This window comes from Copadichromis virginalis, linkage group LG20 (genome assembly GCF_057382275.1).
Source record: "Copadichromis virginalis isolate Kocher_CV1m ecotype Utaka linkage group LG20, C_Virginalis_male_GT1.1, whole genome shotgun sequence".
Lineage (NCBI taxonomy): Eukaryota > Metazoa > Chordata > Actinopteri > Cichliformes > Cichlidae > Copadichromis > Copadichromis virginalis.
The window spans coordinates 24402482-24424491 of NC_140637.1; the positions used below are offsets into that span (position 1 = coordinate 24402482).

The window sequence follows — 22010 nt, forward strand, 5'->3', positions numbered from 1 at the left end:
GGTAATGTCATCCAGGGTAAGAATCTGGTTAGATACCATATTTCTAAGCTTTTCAGGGCCGAGTACAATAACCTCAGTTTTATCTGAATGAAGAAGCAGAAAGTTAGCGGCCATCCAGGTCTTTGTCTTTAAGACATTCCTGCAGTTTAACTAATTGGTGAGTGTTATCTGGCTTCATGGACAGATAGAGCTGGGTGTCATCTGCATATCAGTGAAAATGTATGCTATGTCTTCTAATGATGTTGCCTAAGGGAAGCATGTATAATGTAAACAGAATTGGTCCTAGCACTGAACCCTGTGGAACTCCATAATTAACCTCAGTGTGTGAAGAGGACTCTCCATTTACATGTACAAATTTGAGTCTATTAGATAGATATGATACAAACCACTGCAGTGCAGTACCTGTAATACCTACAGCATGTTCTAATCGCTCTAATAGGATATTATGGTCGACGGTATCGAACGCTGCACTGAGGTCTAGCAGGACAAGCACAGAGATGAGTCCACTGTCAGAGGTCATAAGAAGATCATTTGTAACCTTCACTAAAGCTGTTTCTGTGCTGTGATGAGCTCTGAAACCTGACTGAAACTCTTCAAATAAGCCATTCCTCTGCAGATGATCTGTTAGCTGTTTGACAACTACTCTTTCAAGGATTTTTGATATGAAAGGAAGGTTGGAGATTGGCCTATAATTAGCTAAGACAGCTGGGTCTAGAGATGCTTTTTGTTCTTATTTTCTTCAATCAGTGACGAATAGTAAGATGTTCTGGCTTTCCGGAGGGTTTTCTTATAGAGCAGCAAACTATTTATCCAGGCTAAATGATGATCCTCTAAATTTGTGACACGCCATTTCCTCTCCAGATTACGAGTCATCTGCTTTAGGGTACGTGTTTGAGAATTATACCACGGAGTCAGGTACTTCTGATTAGAGACCTTGGTTTTCACAGGAGCTACAGTATCCAGAGTCGTACGTAGTGAGGAGGTGAAATTATTAACAAGATAATCGACCTCTGTTGGGGTAGCGTTCAGATAGCTGCTCTGCTCAGTGTTGGTACAGGGCATTGAAGATAATAACAGTGGGTGGATTATATTCTTTTCTTTTGTTTTTTTTTTTTTTTGAAAATATTTTTATTGAAAAAAGAAAACAGTACTTGCAGTTACCGAAATACAATCAACCTTTCTTCATTTTCCTAAGTAAATAAACACATATATATATCTCTGCCTTTAACTCCAGGGACACTGATGCATGTAAAGCAGCCAGGTATGACCTCCGAAAGTCCATAAAAAAGGCCAGAAAGGACTACAGGGACAAAATGGAGTCCAGCTACCACAGCTTTGACACCAAGCGACTGCGTTACAGTCAGTGCGGGAGCAGCTTTTTGAGAGTAAAAGCGATACCCGCTTTCACATCAAAAAGTCGTCATAAATAAGTCTCCAATAACACCAGAAAAAGTCGCCAGATTTGTTGCTAGTCGCTTTTTAGAAAAAAAAAGTCTCCAAGGGAGTCTGAAAACTCGCTAAATATAGCAACAAAGTCACTAAGTTGGCAACACTGGGTCTGTCCTATGCAGAGGTAAGTAGTCAGTGATGTGAGCACCACACCCATAGATACACATACACAAATAGAAAGACAGAAGACAGAGGGGAGGAGCATAAACACCAAATACATGTTAATATAAGGAGGAGAGCTTGATGTACATAGCAGTCAGAACTTGACATCAGCAACAGAGACATCCTTTTTGTGCAGACTGAAGTTCATCACCATGGCCAAGGTAATTAACACACACTTAAACAGTAACATAAGTCATGATATTATGAAGCAGGTGCTGGGTTGGGGGGACTCATATAAGAATTATTTTTTAAATTTTATATTTTATTTGTTTTCATATTTCTATATTGTATATAGTTTTTTGTTCAAGATGAGTTTGCTAAAGCCTTTTAACTACACTTCAGTCGGATTAGTGACGGTTAATTTTCCACAAAAAACTCGATATATTGAAATATGTTTTTGTATTTGAGTTTTCTGTCCAAGTACCCCATTTTGTACTTGCTTCATTTTCCAAGAAAAGGAATCCAAAATATTTATGTGAATGGATATTTTTTGGACACCAAATGCGCTTAGGTGGATGAATTTGGTTATTTTCAGATCTGACCAATCAGACCACTGGATTTGGCAACAAGTTTGTTCGTAGCTCAAAACATGCAGTGGTACTGAATATACAATGATATGTAAATAGTAAAATAACTATTTACCTTGGAGACACAGCTAGATGCTGCTTCAGGTCATTTAGCTCATTAAATGTGGTCCCAATTTTGGCAACAAGAGCTCAAAGTGCCCTACTAACATCCTGAAATCCTGAATCATCAGCATTTGCATTTTCTGTTGTACAGTTCATTTGCTGTTATAGTGTTCTTTTTATGGATAAAAAGTGTCTTTTTTGTTTCAAAATAGCTGATAACTATTCGCTTATAGCTGCCAACATCTGCGAACAACTATAGTTCTATAAAGTTGTTCTATATAGTGTGTAACTGTTAATATAGAGCGTTATTAAATTTATTGCTAATGCAATCATATGTCACATTGACATCCCTGGAAATTTTAGATGGTACTTGTTGACCCCTGATTTAAACCGTTTTTAACTCTCAGTGATGCTGCAGTGTTCGTTTGACTTTGGGATATGAAGCCGGCGGTGTTTTGGACCCAGATTACAAGACATTTATACAGCCGTATTTCGCGCATGACTATGAAAGGCGGAAGAGGAAGTAGTTCCTTTGAATGAAGACAATCCGAATGTTATAGTTTCTTTCCACTGTGTTCCTATTAATGACAAACTACAAATTTACCCTAAATTACTAAAAATATCGATATTTTAATGTGAGAATCTATTCTAGAACATAAATGACTGGTATTGGAGGAATCGATATTTCAGGATCGAGCCACACATCACTAGTGTTTTGTACGTGTTTTGGAGTTTATACGTGCTTCTGAGTTTGTATGTGCTTCTGAGTTTTTACGTGTTTTGGAGTTTTTATGCATTTTGGTGTTTTTGCATGCTTCGGAGTTTGAATGTGCTTTGGAGTTTTTATGTGCTTTGTCTCTAGGGGCCACTGTAAATATACTTTTATTTATTTACTCCACATAAAATGTAATAAATAAATCTTATAATACAAAAAACAACTATTTACATTTCAACTTTTAACTATTTAAATTTTCAGCTTTTTCCTTTTAAACAAATTTAAACTGAAACAACACAAAACACTGCAAACCACTACACTGTCCATGTAAAATAAAATATCCTTTAAATTTCCTCTTGGGAAAATACCTTATTTTTATTTAAACAAGTTGCCATTGCCTTTTCAATTAACCGTGGTGAAATCAAAACGTCTGGTGCTTGAGAGCATTTGTGAACGTTACAATATTGTCCAATTAAAAAAAATTACATTTATTAATCATAAATTGGCCTGCACCTGTCATAGATGTCTACATGACATCCAAAAAAATTACCCATTCCAAAGTTGAAATGTTGAACGTCTTATTGACATCCAGGTTGGGGCGTGGTTGAATGCCCAAATTGTAGACCAAGTTTGGGCGTCATACAGATGTCCAGAATTGGTCATGGAATGACAAACCTAATATACAGTGGGGCAAAAAAGTATTTAGTCAGCCACCGATTGCGCAAGTTCCCCCACTTAAAATGATGACAGAGGTCAGTAATTTGCACCAGAGGTACACTTCAACTGTGAGAGACAGAATGTGAAAAAAAAAATCCATGAATTCACATGGTAGGATTTGTAAAGAATTTATTCGTAAATCAGGGTGGAAAATAAGTATAGGAATAGCAGAATCTGCCTGCAGCACTAAAGGACTCCATGAGAGCATCAGCTCTATCAAATATCAAAAATATTCAAAAGGACAAGGATAAAATATCAGTTAGATTTCCTCGTGGGAAAATACATTCTTTCATTTAAAATTTTCATTTGGGATGAAAGACACGAACGTCATTCAAAGTAAATCATTTGTTAATCGCAAGAAAAACCCTAAGAAATTAATTCCAATCTCCCACTCAAAGATGATAACACAGTATCACTTTCCATGCACTGTTTGTTCTTCTTTTATGCATCTCCATAAGACAACTTTGGCTGTCTAATATGTCATTTTTGTGCTGTTGTCCCTGGTGTGCCTGGTGTCCAAGTAGGGCTGAACGATATATCGCATTTGCGATAATATCGCGACATGATCAAGTGCAATTTTCTAACCGCAAAGGCTGCGATTATACTGCGATTATAAGGCTGTCGAAATTACTACCATATCCCAGAATTCATAGCGCGGCCCAGCCAAACTCCAGTTTCCAGCAATGGCGGCCGCTACTAAGTTTTAAAATTACTCATACTAATCTTTCTGGGTCACAAAATAAACTTTTAACATATTTTCAGGCGAGAAAGTAGTTGTGTAAACATCAAATATCTGCTCGGTTTATCAAGATATCCCATATTTGCAAAAGTGCTTCGACGTTTTCAGAGGCGTCTGCTACCCACCAGCTCGACAGCTAGCCGGGAGCTCGAGGGTTACTGATGCGGCCGAGAACGGCACAACTCCCGGCACATCATTTTCAGATCACCGCGGAGTTTCGCTGCTCGGGTTAAACGTAATATATAAGTCACTTAGACAACCTAAAAATGTTATTGTTGGGCTTTTTTCAGTGTTTTGTTTGTTCGTGAGTAAATCGGTTTGGCTGAGATTAAAGTTATTAGATTAGATAAAATAAAACTTTATTAATCCCCCGGGTGGGTTCCTCCTTGGTTTTCACACAGCTGACTAAACGTCAAACAGAAAACTTATTAAACAGAAGTATGAGACAGTCGAGAATTTACACCAGTGTCTGGTTATATTTTAGATAGCAAGAAGCAGACGGCCGAGTTTATTAAACTCCACCGAGACAGCGGTGACGCTAATCAGAACTAGACCGTCCAATTTCACGCCTTTAAACTTTAAAGGCGTGTTTGTGTGTGTGTTTATACAATTGCTATTATGTTTGCACTTTATGTGTAATGTTACTGACTGCAGAGATCAGTAAGATGTGTGTATTTTTTATTTATTAGTTTTATTTATTTAATATTATTTTTTAATTGAATGACTGTCTAGTAGTTCACAGATGTCGAAAAACTGAGTGTGGTAAAGCCACTGATTTTTTTTTAAGTATATTTCTGCAATCTGCACATTGCACTGACTTTCATTTTAATGTTTACACCAGGGTTCCTTGTCAGCACTTTATGCTCAGATGTTTGTAAGCTAAAAATAAACTATTGTGTATGTTCAAATATACTGTTGTGATTGAAGAAGTTAAATAAAAATGTCAGTCATCAATTCATGCATCACCTCATGTCATCATAACAGAGGTCTGTCTTCCAGGAAAGAACAGTTTAAAATTAATGTAATATAGTATTGGCCATACTATATGATGTATTGCTTGTCTTTGTTTAATAATACAGAAGACAAAGACCTTAAAAAATAATCGCATATCGCATCGCAATCGCAATATTGGGGCAAAAAAAAAATCGCAATTAGATTATTTTCCATAATCGTTCAGCCCTATGTCCAAGATGAATAAAGTCAACCAAAAGCCGTGCAAAACACCACCCTTTGAGGTACTACTTTATTTCATTGTAGTAGATATAGAGATTACTATGTAAAAAGTAATATGATAGAAGTTGCAATTAAACATTATATATATTGTATATATAACTCTGTCATTTTGGTTTTGTACCTGGTTGTTGTCTTGGTTTTACTAATCAACTTTGTGTAGATAAACCAACCTGACAAGGATGACGATGACACCAACCCTGGCACTTGCAAAATTGCAGTCCAGGAGAACAGCAAAGATTTAAGAAAGGTGATTTAACTTGACTCTTGGTGTTTATCTCACAATAACCGGTTAATTGAAAAAAAATATTCTTATAATCTGGTACAGTATTGAAAATATTCAAAAGGACTGTAACTGTCCATGTAAAATAAAATATCCTTTAAATTTCCTCTTGGGAAAATACCTTATTTTTATTTAAACAAGTTGCCATTGCCACAGTAAAAGGCATGATACTAGAAGATCCTTAGCCTAGCATCAGCCTCAATGCTTACATACCACTGTTTGAAAAACATTAAGTTATATATAAAAGGACTGAGACCTGCTACCTGTTCTTGGGTAAGAGCTGGAAATCGTTTAATTCTTTTTAGTCTTCTTTTGATTGTCGTCTTGTTCTTTTTCTTCACAAAGGTGTTTAATGATCCCATCCATGGCCACATTGAGTTACACCCAGTTCTTGTCAAAATTATAAACACCCCTGAGTTCCAGAGACTACGAAACATCAAGCAACTTGGTGGGGTGTATTTTGTTTATCCAGGAGCATCCCACAACCGCTTTGAACACTCAATTGGGTATGTCCATGGGTTTGCACACATGTAACAAAATTCCAAAACAAGGGACAGACTGGTTTATTGATTGATTGATTGACTGATAATATTTTATATAGCCCAAAGGAGATTTTTTTGATATACTTTAGATCTGATGTGTTTTCAAAGTATTACTTTTTTTTTTTTTTTTTTTTACTATTTTTAGCAGTGTAGCAATGTACCAACTGAAAACAATTAATCCAATGCACTAAAGAGTATGTGTATGTGTGTGTGTTCTACCTTTATTCTTTAAAGGGTGGCACATTTAGCAGGTGAGCTTGCAAAAGCTCTGAGGGTAAAGCAGTTGGAGCAGATCAAGGCACTGGAGGAGTTGAAGAAGTTGGAGCAGATCAAGGCACTGGAGGAGTTGAAGGGGTTGAAGGAGTTGGAGAAGTTGACGTCTGAGGAGTTGGAGAAGTTGACGTCTGAGGAGTTGGAGAAGTTGAAGGAGAGGTTAGATGAGTTGAATGAATCACTCATCAGTGAACAAGATGTCCTCTGTGTGCAGATTGCCGGTCTTTGTCATGACCTAGGTAAGTAATACAAATATTTTATGTATCACAAGTATTATGTTGCAGATGGTCATCATAAGGTGTGATTAAACATGAAACTAAAATGAAACTATCCCCATGTCAAGTATTATGTTGACCTTGACCACTGATGTGACTAGGAATAAAGTCTAAACAGGATGAACATTTAATAGGATAAAATATGATATACACTATACAACAGATGTTTCTCATCTTAATAAAATAAATGCTATCTACGTTTCAGTGTTATACAATATTTCCTTTTAACTAGAAGCTGTTCACTGCACTGCATTCCCATCTATACAAGTACCTGTCTATACTAGTCAGTGTGCAATGACTAATAATAAGTTATCACAAATCACCCTATTGTTCAAATAATTTATATATTTATTTTTTCATATAAAGGGCACGGGCCCTTTTCTCATCTTTTTGATCGGATGTTTATGCCTGAAGCAGACAAAAAAGACAATGGGAAATGGGAGGTAAGTAAATAATAATTGAAAAGGCATAAATAAATTAAACTACAGTAAAAAGTGATCCAAACTTTAGGGGCAATTGATTTTAAACTTTGTAGGAGTACCTGTTCCCCAGTCTTATGGTTCTTATGTTTCTGTTTGACCTGTTAGTTAATATAATGTCTGAGATTCTCTTTAGCTTTTACCTGCTACTCAGTGTTTAACCCTTTAAGACCTACCATCGAACCACGACTGCCAGAGCTTTTAGTCAAGTCAGTCAAGTCAAGTTTATTTATAAAGCACATTTAACAACAACCAAGGCTGACCAAAGTGCTGTACAATACACAAGTACATAAAACACCTCACTGATAAAACAATAAGTTAAAACAGTAAGTTAAACCTTGCTAAAAGCCAATGAGAAGAGGTGAGTTTTAAGAGCAGTTTTAAAAGTTCCTAGGCTTGTGGAGAATCTGATGTGAGGAGGTAAACTGTTCCACAGTCTGGGTGCAGCCACAGCAAAAGCCCTCTCTCCCCTAGTCTTTAATCTGTACCTGGGAACATCTAAAAGCATCAGGTCTGCTGACCTCAAAGATCTCCTGGGGCGATAAATGCTAAGAAGCTCTGCCAGGTAAGGAGGTGCAGTACCGTTAAGAACCTTAAAAACCAGCAGTAAAATTTTAAAATCAATCCTAAAAGCAACTGGGAGCCGGTGGAAAGAGCAGAGGACCGGAGTGATGTGGTCTCTCTTTTTGGAACCAGTCAGCATGTGAGCAGCAGCGTTCTGCACCAGTTGGAGGCGATGCAGACAGGAACGATCTAAACCAGCATAAAGGGAGTTACAGTAGTCCAGCCGTGATGTAATAAAAGCATGGACCACCCTTTCTAGATTGTTCCTGCACAGGTAGGACTTGACTTTAGCTAAAATCCGTAGATGATAAAAAGATCCCTTGACTACAGAGCTGATTTGTTTATCAAATTTAAAAGCACTGTCAAAAGTAACACCGAGGCTCTTAATGGAGGAAGTACATTTGGAAGTTAGGGGTCCCATAAAATCAAAGGAAAGGTTGGGGTCTTTAGGAAGCCCAAACACAATGACTTCAGTTTTACTTTCATTTAGATGTAGGAACTTAAGAGCCATCCAAGTCTTAATGTCAGACAGACAGAAGAATAACGGCTGCAGAGAGTCCTTACAGTCTAACCTCAGAGGGAGGTAGATCTGAATGTCATCAGCAAAGGTGTGGAAGGACACATTATGTTTGCGCAGCACATCGCCCAGAGGGAGCAAATACAGAGTAAACAGCAGGGGGCCTAGAATGGACCCCTGAGGTACACCACAAGTTAAAGGAGCTCTGGGAGATGACAGTTCACCGAGGTGAACAGAAAAACTCCTGTTATCCAGGTAGGACTAGAAAAACTTTAAGACAGTACCTTTCAAACCGACACAGTGTTATATATTATATTATATTTTTTACATACTGTAGTGCCATTTTTGGGAGCATTTCAAGTTGCTGTACACCAAAACAACCATTATAGCCCAAATTTTAATAATATGTATGCATTAAGTGCATAGTAATTACATAAATTGCAAAAAAGTGCAATAAACTACAAAAAAATTGAAAATCGTTTTGGTTTTTTTAACATATATTTCTAGTTAGAGAATTTTAAGAGGCTTATCCCTCAAAACTGTAAATACAAAAAAGTTGCACAAAATAGTTTCCCACCACAGGAAATTTATTTTGAGTGTCTTCATAGTTTTATTTTTGAAATTCACCAATTTTTATATACTGCAGGAAAAACGAAAATAAATATTAAAATGCAAATTTGCAAAAAGAAAATAGTATATGCATCAAAATAAACTATTTCCAGCAGTGGAATTTGACTTCTAAGCATCCCAGAAACGACACAGAAAGTCATAAAGTCAAACATAACTTTTAAAAACACCAGTATAGGCTCATGAGGCCCTGATGGTAAAAAAAAAAAAAACTACATTTCCGCAAAATGACATCACTTCCGGTTTCGGCCAGGTCATGGCGGATATGCGATAGTTCGCGCTGATGGACATAGGAAGTGTTACGAACAGCCGATCAGATCAGCAAAGCTTGTTTCTGTAATATTATGTTTTTGTTGCTGCAAGTGCTTTTTATGTAGTTTTTTCAAAGCTATATGTGGAAGGAAACCGTTACCTAGGACAAACTGATGGCATAAGATATAAGTAAAATTTCTCCGGTTTCATATACAAAAAAAATTATTGCTAGCTTACATGGTTGCAGTGCTACCGGGATTTAAAAATAGTTAAGCAAAACGCAGCGTGCCCGCTCTGACTGGCTTTAAAGGGTTAAGGCTTCGATTTTGGTTTTGGTTTTTTTATTGCATTCTTAGATTCTTGTTTGAAACCTTTATCACTTTACTATGGTAGAGTCTATTTTCTCATTATTATGGTGAGTTTCAGTTTTGTCTTCACTTTGTTATTCCTGCCTCCCCAGTGTTCTTCTTTTACCTTGTTAAGTGTGTGTCTTTTCTCTATTATTTCCTGTTTTACTATGATAGTTAGATAGATGGGTGATAGTATCTCTTGTGCGTTGCTTTGAGTTTAACTTCCCCTATGAGTGTCTTGATTGTCTGTTTTGCCAAGCTTTCTCTACTTCCCTAATCTCCCTTCTTCTATAAACTAAGAGATGATGCAGGGTCTCCTGATCAAACGCTAACTATATGCTCTACAGTCGTGGCCAAAAGTTTTGAGAATCACATAAATATTGGAAATTTGCACTGAAGCACCGCAGCAATTTCCTAATGTTGTAAACCTGCTCAACATTTGGCAATAAAACCCTTTCTGATTCTGATTCTGAATTGAAAAAGTTGCTTCTTAAGTTTTTATAATAGCAATTTGCATATACTCCAGAATGTTATGAAGAGTGATCAGATGAATTGCATAGTCCTTCTTTGCCATGAAAATTAACTTAATCCCAAAAATACCTTTCCATTGCATTTCATTGCTGTCATTCAAGGACCTGCTGAGATCATTCCAGTAATCGTCTTGTTAACTCAGGTGAGAATGTTGAGGAGCACAAGGCTGGAGATCATTATGTCAGACTGATTGGGTTAGAATGGCAGACTTGATATGTTAAAAGGAGGGTGATGCTTGAAATCATTGTTCTTCCATTGTTAAACATGGTGACCTGCAAAGAAAAGCGTGCAGCCATCGTTGCGTTGCATAAAAATGGCTTCACACGCAAGGATATTGTGGCTACTAGTGATGGCCCGCTTGAAGCTGACGCTACGGTGCGTGTGTCAAAAAAATTAACACACTGCTTTAGAAGCACTGTGTTGAAGCTTGATTCGTTTGGCCAGAGTCACGTGATCAGTGACGTCCGAAGCTTCATTTAGAGCCTAACTGCTTCGGCGTCTGATTCAATGGTTTATAAGGAAATGAATCATTCGTGGGATTTGTGGTGTTTTGATGGTGACAGATAGCGAACCACTGATCATTCCACTGAGAGATTTGAAGCCAGCGAGGAATAGACAGGGAAGAAGTCTCATCATGATGAGTAAAGTTTATCTTGCCTGGCTGGGCAGCTCTCTGAGTGCTCAGCACCCCCATATCTCTGATCCTAGAATTGCCCCTGCTGTAGCGTGAGCAATCATAATGAAGCAGTTGGTTTTATTTTGGGGATTCAAGCTGCTCTTCATATTTTTGGCCACCAGATGTCACCAGAGAGGACTGTGTTGAAAAGCTTTGAGTAATGAACCGTTTTTCAATACAAGCTTCAGTGCTTCAGAAAGCTTCATTTGGCCATCACTAGTGGCTACTAAGATTGCACCTAAATCAACAATTTATAGGATCATCAAGAACTTCAAGGAAAGAGGTTCAATTCTTGTTAAAAAGGCTTCAGGGCGTCCAAGAAAGTCCAGCAAGCGCCAGGATCATCTCCTAAAGAGGATTCAGCTGCGGGATCGGAGTGCCACCAGTGCAGAGCTTGCTCACAAATGGCAGCAGGCAGGTGTGAGCGCATCTGCATGCACAGTGAGGCGAAGACTTTTGGAAGATGGCCTCTTGTCAAGAAGGGCAGCAAAGAAGCCACTTCTCTCCCAAAAAAACATCAGGGACAGATTGATCTTCTGCAGAAAGTATGTTGAATGGACTGCTGAGGACTGGGGCAAAGTCATAGTCTCCAATGAAGCCTCTTTACGATTGTTTGGGGCATCTGGAAAAAGGCTTGTCCAGAGAAGAAAAGGTGAGCGCTACCATCAGTCCTGTGTCATGACAACAGTAAAGCATCCTGAGACCATTCATGTGTGGGGTTGCTTTTCATCCAAGGAAGTGGGCTCACTCACAATTTTGCCCCAAAAAACATCCATGAATAAAGAATGGTACCAAAGCACCCTCCAACAACAACTTCTTTCAACAATCCAACAACAGTTTGGTGAAGAACAATGCATTTTCCAGCACGATGGAGCACCGTGCCATGAGGCAAAGGTGATAACTAAGTGGCTCGGGGACCAAAACCAAAACGTTGAAATTTTTGGTCCATGTCCTGGAAACTTCCCAGATCTTAATCCCATTGAGAACTTGTGGTCAATCCTCAAGAGGCAGGTGGACAAACAAAAACCCATTACTTCTGACAAACTCCAAGAAGTGATTATGAAAGAATGGGTTGCGATCAGTTAGGATTTGGCCCAGAAGTTAATTGAGAGGTTGCCCAGTCAAATACAGAGGTCCTGAAAAAGAAGGGCCAACACTGCAAATACTGACTCTTTGCGTAAATGTCATGTAATTGTCGATAAAAGCCTTTGAAGTATGAAGTGCTTGTAATTATATTTCAGTACATCACAGAAACAACTGAAACAAAGATCTAAAAGCAGTTTAGCAGCAAACTTTGTGAAAACTAATATTTGTGTCATTCTCAAAACTTTTGGCCACGACTGTATAGTTAGGGCTGGATCAGGTGACCCTACACCCTCGCTGAATCTGGTACAATGCAGCTAGGCTAGTGGTGGCTTCCCATGATGCACTGAATGTTTCTTCTTCATTCACCTAATTCGCTATGTCTTTATACACCACTCTGCATTTAATCATTGCTATTAATCCCTGGCTCTCTTGCAAAGTGGATCTTTTGCCCTGTCTTCCTCCCCTCACCCCAAAACCGGTTGCAGCAGATGGCTGCCCTATCTGAGCCTGGTTCTGACAGAGATTTCTTCCTATTAATCCCTTAGAGCAGGGGTGTCAAACTCAATTGCACAGGGGGCCAAACCTCAAGGCACACTTTAGGTCGCGGGCCAAACAAGATAAACATTTATTGAACACACTAAAATGATTATTTTTAAACATAAATATGAATTAAAAATAGACAGGAATATTATTCCAGAATAAATAAACTTAAAAAAAATAAACTGTAAATATTTTGCTCTTCATAAATATATATCCTGTCAAAATTATGCTAGTTAGAAATATGAACATGCTGCCAAAAAAATGAAAATAAATGAAAGCATACACAAGTTTGGAGCTGCATGTAGACGGAGCTGGGCTTTGCTTCAGGAATGGAACTAATAAACTGTGCGGGCCATTCAGTGTCGTACTTTGCCTTGAGTGTCCCATTACAGTGCAGCTCCATCTGAATCTGCACAGGTGCAGTTTTCACGTAAATGGGTTGTGAAGCAGCGCGAAATTCTCTTTTTGTGCTTCAAAGTCACCAAAGCTCTGAGTAAAATCAGTGCGCTCAGTTTATCAGCAAAGTGCGCATTTGGGAACACTGTTGCGCTGACGTGGTTCAACATTACTTGGCAACAGGGAAAGAGAGGCAAGTTGCACTGGTGCATTTGTGACTGCTTCACTTGAAATGCCTTCACCACATCATACATGCCATGTTCATGAACTGACAGATTTCCCTGCTGAGCTCAAAAACTCAATTGAGAACTTTTCCCCAACTCAGCCAACGGACCTCTGTATGATAAGGAATGTCGGCATTCTCTGAATCTATTTCCTGCATAAAATACTGAAATTGACGGTGATTTAAACCTTTAGTTTGGATAAAATTTACGGTTTGCGTCACGGTGCATGCTCCATTTTTAGCATTTTAATTTTCTTCTATAACTTTTAATTTCTATTGTATTAGCTATATCCTTCTTGTTTTTAATTAATTAAAAATGTTTTCTTGGGAGAAAAAAATAAACTCAATTTAACTGAATTCAAGGAAGCCATGATACAGTGATGTCTCTCCTGTGAGTTGTGTGTTCTTTGCCCCATTTAATTTTTTTTGACTTTGTTTGTTGCACCTTTTGGTGCTTTTTTAAATCCACATTACACAGCAAATCCAGCATGTCCAAATTAACACTGTCGGATTTGATTTCAACACTATTAAAGTGTCTATATGGGTCCACACCAGAGAGTGTTAATTTAACTCTTTTTGGAGAGTTGGTATGTTAACTCTGATTTAGTGTTAAACACCAAATCTGTCTGGAGTTGATAATTTAACACTTTGTGTTAAGAGTTTATATATTAACTCTCAAAGAGTATTTTAGTTTAACTACGTAAGAGTTATCTTCTAATTCATACTAAAAAGTGGGAATTTTACTGTTCTGAACTTCTAGAAATTTATTTTGGAAATAAACATTTACTAAAAAGATGCAACGGTTTTTGAAAAACATTTATTCTGAACTGTGCACCACAATTTCAAAACATTTTCTGAAAGATGTAACAGTATACATGTTCTCACTTTCATTAGAATTTTGTTTATCAAAAGGTCTGACATAGATGAGCTGGTAAATGCAAATAACAGCATTCTCATCACTTATTTCTTCAATACAATATGCATGTCCTTCATTCATCCCTTTGTGGAACTTCAACGCACTTCTGCTCTCCCCCATAATCCATCTTCACAAGCATATCCTGTGCGGAGATTGAATAAAAATTAGTTGACACTAATTAATGGCACAAATAATCCAGTAAACAATTGGAGCACAGTAAAAAAAAAAAAAAAAAAAAAAAAGGAATCCTCTTTGAGCCATTACTTGTGTAAAGTATTTTCCCAAAAGACAAGGACACAGGCAACAGGTAATACTGAACTAAATGTAAAACCTCAAACTTTTTCATTTTTACTTAAACCGTGTGCACGAAACTCTGGAGGGATCTATGCTAACGTAGAATCCAGTCAGGACGTCTGCTACTGCTGTTTGCTCGTTTTTTGTTTTTTTTATGGGCGATCGTTTTCAGGCTTCAAGTAGCACCATTATACCAACATTTCACATTCTAGACATTGTTTTAGGTGTATTTGACCAAAGGTTTGACTGAAAATTCACATGCAAGCTTTTTTCAAGGCTGTGGTATTTGCCCACAAACAATACCTTTCAGCTAGCTAAAACAGAATATTATGCTATGACCAAGCAACATGGCTAATGCCTGATCTGATATCCTCGTGTTGGTGTTGTTCCCAGATCATCATACTAAATGTTGTCCCAGGATCAACATTGCAAGTGACCAATCAGAATGTCGTGACGTCATACTTTTGCGACTTCGGGAAAAACCGCCGTAAAACAAAAAACTGTACTTAAGCTGCGAGAAACCGCCTCTGTCCGCCGATCAACGGACCCTGACCCTAACCGTAACTCTTTAATAAACAGTAAGCAGAATTGATATTGTCCTTGCAACATTGGAATTGCACGAATGCACGAATGGCTTGGCTCGCAAAAGAATAACGTCACAACAATGTGATTGGTCACTTGCAATGTTGAACCTGGAACAACATTTTAATGATGATTTGGGAACAACACCAACACGAGGATATCAGATCATCCCTGTTGGTGTCATAGCCCCTCTAGGAGTTCAGAGTTAAGAGGTCAAGAGTTAATGTTTCCATTGTAACACCTCCAGATTTGACATAGAAACACTCATTTTTAACACTCGATTTTAACTACTATCATTTTACACCTCAGAGTTACATGAAAAGAATGTGACTCTACTTAGAGTAAAATTAACTCTACTTTTGCAAGAAGACTATTAACACCAAAACATTTAACACTTTTGAATTTGCTGTGTACCTTTATAATCAAAGGTACTGGTTTTATTTTGTGTCCAGTCTGTTTTTGGGTCGACTCTTAAACTAAAACATAAAACTCAAGTCCCAGGTCTTACTCTCAGGTTGTTTTATAATAACCCTTTGTCTGGACCCTGTGGTGTAAGGGTGCTTTTAATGCTATTTTGATGCTCTTAAGGGTGCAGGGTTGAGGTTGGGTTTAACACAAATCAAATCTTACCGTATCACTGAAAAAGTAATGGAAATGGACTACAATTTATATTGTGGCTTTTCTGACCCAACAGCACTTCACATTACAAGCTGTTTTTCTGTTCAGTGCAAAAACTCAAATAAGCCCAGGTAGAAATAAATACAGAGTAAATATACCTACAATATGAAATTATAGCTACACTGTAAACCCAAAGAAGTTTGCAGAATTTAAAGAAAATTAAGCCAACTGATTGCCTTAAATTTAAGTTGATGAATTTAAAAGTTGAAGGTTATCAGAACTCTAATATTTTGATTACATTTGAAATGTACCTTTTGACTAAAATGAAAGTAAAATATTTAATAACTATATTCAAAAATATTTAGTAACTAGAACTAAAGTTTTTATTTATTTCTCCAATGGGAACTAGCTGACATAACTTAAAAGGACTGAGTGCAACAGTCACTTTTTCAGTTCAGCAAAACTCAGTATTTATTGTTCACTTTTGTAATCCTATTCAATTAAAGAAAAGTCAAAGATCTGAATATTGAAAACTCAAAAACATGTTACACAAAACGTAAACAATTTGAGGCAACAGACTGCCTCAATCACATTGAGTACTGCTAATTTTAAAAGCTTAAGTACATTTCTCCAGTTCAGTATTTTCTTGACCTCCACCCAAAACACACTGCACTGTTAATATTTAAGAAATAAAATAAGATAAGACTTTATTGATCCCACAACGGGGAAATTTTTGCATCACCTCAGCTCAAGTACAGATATATGAAGGAAATACAAAAATTCAATTAAGTACAATCAATGAAAAAAAGTAAGATAATACACTATATACAATGGTAGCATACACAGTATGTGATTATGGATATAGTTGGAAATATGGAAGACATAAACTATTTAGCTTGGAAGGTCATGGAAGGTCCATTATGCATGAAGTGGTGACCGTGGATGTTCGCAGTGTCCAGTGACTTATGACATCGTGATTGAGGAGTTATAGATTCTAACTGCTGTTGGGATGAATGATCTGCGAAAGCGCTCCTTCCTGCAGCGAGGGTGTTTCAGTCTCTGACTAAAGGAGCTGCTCAGCCCACTCACATACTCATGCAGTGGGTGATGTGGGTTGTTCATGATGGATGTCAGCTTTACTAACATCCTCCCCTCCCCTCACCAACCACCTCCACAGACTCCAGGGGACATCCCAGCACGGAGCTAGACCTCCGCACCAGTTTGTCAATTCTGCTCCTGTCCCTGTCCGTGCATCCACTCCCCCAGCAGGCCACTGCATAGAAAAGGGCAGATGCTACCACAGTGTCATAGAATGTCCTTAACAGAGTCCTGCAGACTCTGAAGGACCTCAGTCTCCTCAGCAGGTGGAGTCGACTCTGGCCCTTCTTATACAGGACGTCTGTAATTGTAGTCTAGTCCAGTTTATTGTTGAGGTGAACACCCAGGTACTTATAAGAGTCCACTATCTCAATGTCTTTCCCTTGGATGTTCACCGGTGTTGTAGGGGGTGACTTCCTCCTGAAGTCTATGATCATCTCCTTTGTCTTGCCGGCGTTGATTTGGAGTACGTTGGTCTCACACCAGCCAACAAAGTCACTGATGACCCCCCTGTATTCCTGATCATTCCCGTCTGATACGCATCCAGTGATGGCTGTATCATCTGAGAACTTCTGTATATGGCAATCAGCCGAATTATAACAGAAGTCTGAAGTGTAAAGGCTGAACAGGAAAGGTGAGAGAACCGTGCCCTGTGGTGCCCCCGTGCTGCAGATTACCACCTCGGACACACAGTCATGGAGCCTCACATACTGTGGTCTGTTGGTAAGGTAGTCGATGGTCCATGCAGTCAGCTTTTTGCCTACTCCGGCTCCCTCCAGCTTCCCTCTCAGTAGTGCAGGTTGGATGGTGTTGAAAGCACTGGAGAAGTCAAAAAACATGATCCTCACAGTGCTCCCCGCCTGCTCTAAGTGAGAGAGGGATCGGTGTACCAGGTAGATGACAGCGTCATCCACCCCAATTCCAGAACGGTAGGCGAACTGCAGGGGGTCCAACACTGAGCCCACCAGTGGCTGAAGGTGGTGCAGGATGAGCCTTTCCATGGTCTTCATCAGATGAGAAGTCAAGGCAACAGGCCTGAAGTGGTTGGGCTCCCTGGAGTGTGCGATTTTTGGCACCGGAACCACACAGGAAGTCTTCCACAGTTCAGGAACCCTCTCCAGACTCAGGCTCAGGTTGAAGATGTACAGGGCCACCTGACAGAGCTGGTCTGCACAGTCCCTGAGCAGTCTGGAGCAGATTCCATCCGGACCTGCTGCCTTCCTTGCCTTCGTCCTCTTGAGCTGATTTCTCACCTGATCAGCTGTGAAGTAGATATGAGGCTGGGCTGGAGTGGGGGGTGGGGGTCGCTTTGTTGTGGATAGGGGTGAAGCAGGGTTGTGGTGAGAGGAGAGCTCAGGTGACAATGGCATTACTAAAATAAGTAATTTTAAAAAGAATATCAGATGCTAAGGACGACATGATGTGTACTTTTGAATGTCTCAATAGCAGATTTGATTAATTACACCATGAACTGTTAAACTCTTAAATGTTAAATTCTAAAATGTACATATACCACTGTCCTTCTTCTAGTCCAGTTATTTCAACAACAAACGAAAACAAATAACAAAAAACAAAACAGATACTGTGCTCTGATACAGTTTACCAGCACCCAGACTACTGTACTCTGAATAAACACAATGTTATGTGCCTTAGTAATAATTGTGATCAAAGGTGTAGTGAATAGATGACTACAAGCAGTATTACTTCTTGGGAGACCTCCAGACACTTTGAAGACATTTACAGGCTGATAATGAACTGGGTCATTCTCATGGATTACTATAACGAGGGCCACAGCATCATCTATGATCTGGTTTATCAGAATTGACGGCTGTCAATTTTGTCATGGACGCTACTGGACATGCTCTGTTTGAACCCCTTGGAGCTCTGAGTACACTTACATTGGAGAAGTAAAAAAATGAAATACAGCAAAACTACTCAGTTAAATTAATTTTGAAACTGACTATGATTAAGTAATTGTTATGGCTCTCTTCTATACAGTTATATTTGTTCCTCCATTTAAATGTAAGGGATACTTCAAGTTTTGTCCAGCCAGTATCTTTGCTCTGGTGAGAACAAGAATCTATGTTGCTCATTAAAGTGACTAAGGTGGCTAGCCCATTTGGATTCTGGTAATTAGACATTCTTGCAAAAGACAAACAAGGATTCTGACTTTGAAAAGGCAGATGTGCAGCAATATCCAAGTGACTTCTTGAGTCTCACCTGACTGCTGGTTTCCCCAACAACAGTACGTTATCATAATTACTGAAAATCGACAAACAATGGGCTGTGAGGACCGTTTCTTGATCATTAATATGGCCAATTGTCATGACTATTGATCAACAACCATGCACTGACAGTCACTGCCGTCTTAACAAAAGTACAGGTAACATTTAAAATCTTAAATACACTTTAGAAATGAAATTTATTCAACAGTGTTTCAAACCACTAACTTCATACTTCCACACCTTTATTAATTTTACTTGCCTGGAGGTGTCTCTCCCCCCCCAACCAAATGAAATATAATTTTATAATTAATTATAAATATAATAGTTGGTGTAATTAAAACATTTAACACTTGAAATAGTTAGATTTAGAATGATTGTCTTATCCACAATAATAGAATGCACTTTAGGATATGATGTTTGAAAGCTAACACTGCTGTATCACTCATACTTGCCAACCTTGAATTAGGGAGACATTCAAAAGTGAAGGGGGTAGGTATACATATACGTATACATACACATATACAAAAAAATTGAATTTTACAGTGTTTATTTATTTAAAATTATTTATTTAAAGTAATGGCCTGTAAATGGCCTGTATTTATATAGCGCTTTACTAGTCCCTAAGGACCCCAAAGCGCTTTACATATCCAGTCATCCACCCATTCACGCACCCATTCACACACTGGTGATGGCAAGCTACATTGTAGCCACAGCCACCCTAGGGCGCACTGACAGAGGCGAGGCTGCTGGACACTGGCGCCACCGGGCCCTCTGACCACCACCAGTAGGCAACGGGTGAAGTGTCCTGCCCAAGGACACAACGACCGAGACTGTCCAAGCCGGGGCTCGAACCGGCAACTTTCCAATTACAAGGTAAACTCCCAACTCTTGAGCCACAATCACCCCAAGTAAGTTAAATGTCACCGTTATTACTGTCCCCCAGCCACGGCTGTCCAAATTCAGAGGTTGCATCCACCTGAGGACCCGGCCTTCGTGGTCTAAGTGGGCCGGTTCCTCTGACAGCCGGGTAGGCCGGAAGTGAGCGACTGTGACGGTGTAGCCTTCAGAATTACGCCACGAGCTCTCTCGGTGGAGTGAAACTGCGTCTGCTCCATGCTATCTAAATATAACCGGATGCTGGCGTAAATTCTCGACCATCTCACACTTCTGTTTAATCACCGGTTGGGGTGAGAGAAGGAAGACAGGATAAAAGACATGCTGTGAAAGAGAGACAGAGGTTAATAACAGATATGATTCAATGCAGCGCGGTCTATTAACACAGTGAGTGAGAAAGGTGACTGGAAAGGAAAAACTAAATGCATCATGGGAATCCCCGGCAGCCTACATCTATTGCAGCATAACTAAGGGAGGATTCAGGGTCACCTGGTCCAGCCCTAACTATATGCTTTAGCAAAAAGGAAAGTTTTAAGCCTCATCTTGAAGGTAGAGATAGTGGCTGTCTCCCGAATCCAAACTGGAAGCTGGTTCCACAGAAGAGGGGCCTGAAAACTGAAGGCTCTCCCTCCCATTCTACTTTTAAATACTCTAGGAAAAACAAGTAAGCCTGCAGTGCGAGAGCGAAGTGCTCTAATAGGGTGACATGGTACTACAAGGTCATTAAGATAAGATGGGGCCTGATTATTTAAGACCTTGTATGTGAGGAGCAGGATTTTGAATTCAATTCTGGATTTAACAGGAAGCCAATGAAGGGAAGCCAAAACAGGAGAAAAATGCTCTCTCTTTCTAGTCCCTATCAGTACTCTTGCTGCAGCGTTTTGGATTAACTGAAGGCTTTTCAGTGAGTTTTTTGGACATCCTAATAATAATGAATTGCAGTAGTCCAGCCTGGAAGTAATAAATGCATGAACTAGTTTTTCAGCGTCACTCTGAGAGAGGATATTTCTAACTTTAGAGATGTTGCGCAAATGGAAGAAAGCAGTCTTACATATTTGTTTAATATGTGCGTTGAAGGACATGTCCTGGTCAAAAATGACTCCAAGGTTCTTCACAGCGTTACTGGAGGCCAAGGTAATGCCATCCAGGGTAAGAATCTGGTTAGATACCATATTTCTAAGATTTTCAGGGCCGAGTACAATAACCTCAGTTTTATCTGAATTAAGAAGCAGAAAGTTAGCGGCCATCCAGGTCTTTATGTCTTTAAGACATTCCTGCAGTTTAACTAGTCGGTGTGTGTTATCTGGCTTCATAGATAGATAGAGCTGGGTGTCATCAGCATAGCAGTGAAAATGTATGCTATGTCTTCTAATGATGCTGCCTAGGGGAAGCATGTATAGTGTAAACAGAATTGGTCCTAGCACCGAACCCTGTGGAACTCCATAATTAACCTCAGTGTGTGAAGAGGACTCTCCATTTACATGTACAAATTGGAGTATGATACAAACCACTGCAGCGCAGTACCTGTAATACCTACAGCATGTTCTAATTGCTGTAATAGGATGTTATGGTCAACAGTATCAAATGCTGCACTGAGGTCTAGCAGGACAAGTACAGAGATGAATCCACTGTCAGAGGCCATGAGAAGATCATTTGTAACCTTCACTAAAGCTGTTTCTGTGCTGTGATGAGCTCTGAAACCTGACTGAAACTCTTCAAATAAACAATTCCTCTGCAGATGATCTGTTAGCTGTTTGACAACTACTTTTTCAAGGATTTTTGATATGAAAGGAAGGATGGAGATTGGCCTATAATTAGATAAGACTGCTGGGTCTAGAGATGGCTTTTTGAGTAAAGGTTTAACTACAGCCAGCTTGAAGGCCTGTGGTACATAGCCGATTATTAGAGATAGGTTGATCATATTTAAGATCAAAGAATTAATTAATGGCAGGACTTTGCAGTTTTGTAGGAATGGGGTCTAAAAGACACGTTGATGGTTTGGAGGAAGTAATTTTTAAAGTTAACTCAGAAAGATCAATTGGTGAAAAAGAGTCTAACTTAACATCAATGGTACTAAAAGTAACTGTAGATAATATTACATCTGTGGGATGATTATTGGTAATTTTTT

The 22010-nt window shown here is 38.9% G+C and overlaps 1 protein-coding gene across 1 annotated transcript in view; it reads left to right on the forward strand.

The window, feature by feature from the left end:
• Positions 1–1618: 1618 nt before the first annotated feature.
• The window catches only part of LOC146684871 (deoxynucleoside triphosphate triphosphohydrolase SAMHD1-like), a gene marked incomplete at its 3' end in the record, with an annotated part of 28016 nt that continues 7624 nt past the window's right edge, over positions 1619–22010 (forward strand). Inside the window, exons 1-6 of the mRNA XM_085444661.1 lie at positions 1619–1772; positions 5602–5646; positions 5805–5891; positions 6270–6430; positions 6701–6978; positions 7381–7457. Of these exons, the coding sequence (XP_085300787.1) occupies positions 1764–1772; positions 5602–5646; positions 5805–5891; positions 6270–6430; positions 6701–6978; positions 7381–7457 (657 nt within the window). The remainder of the gene's footprint in view (positions 1773–5601; positions 5647–5804; positions 5892–6269; positions 6431–6700; positions 6979–7380; positions 7458–22010) is intronic.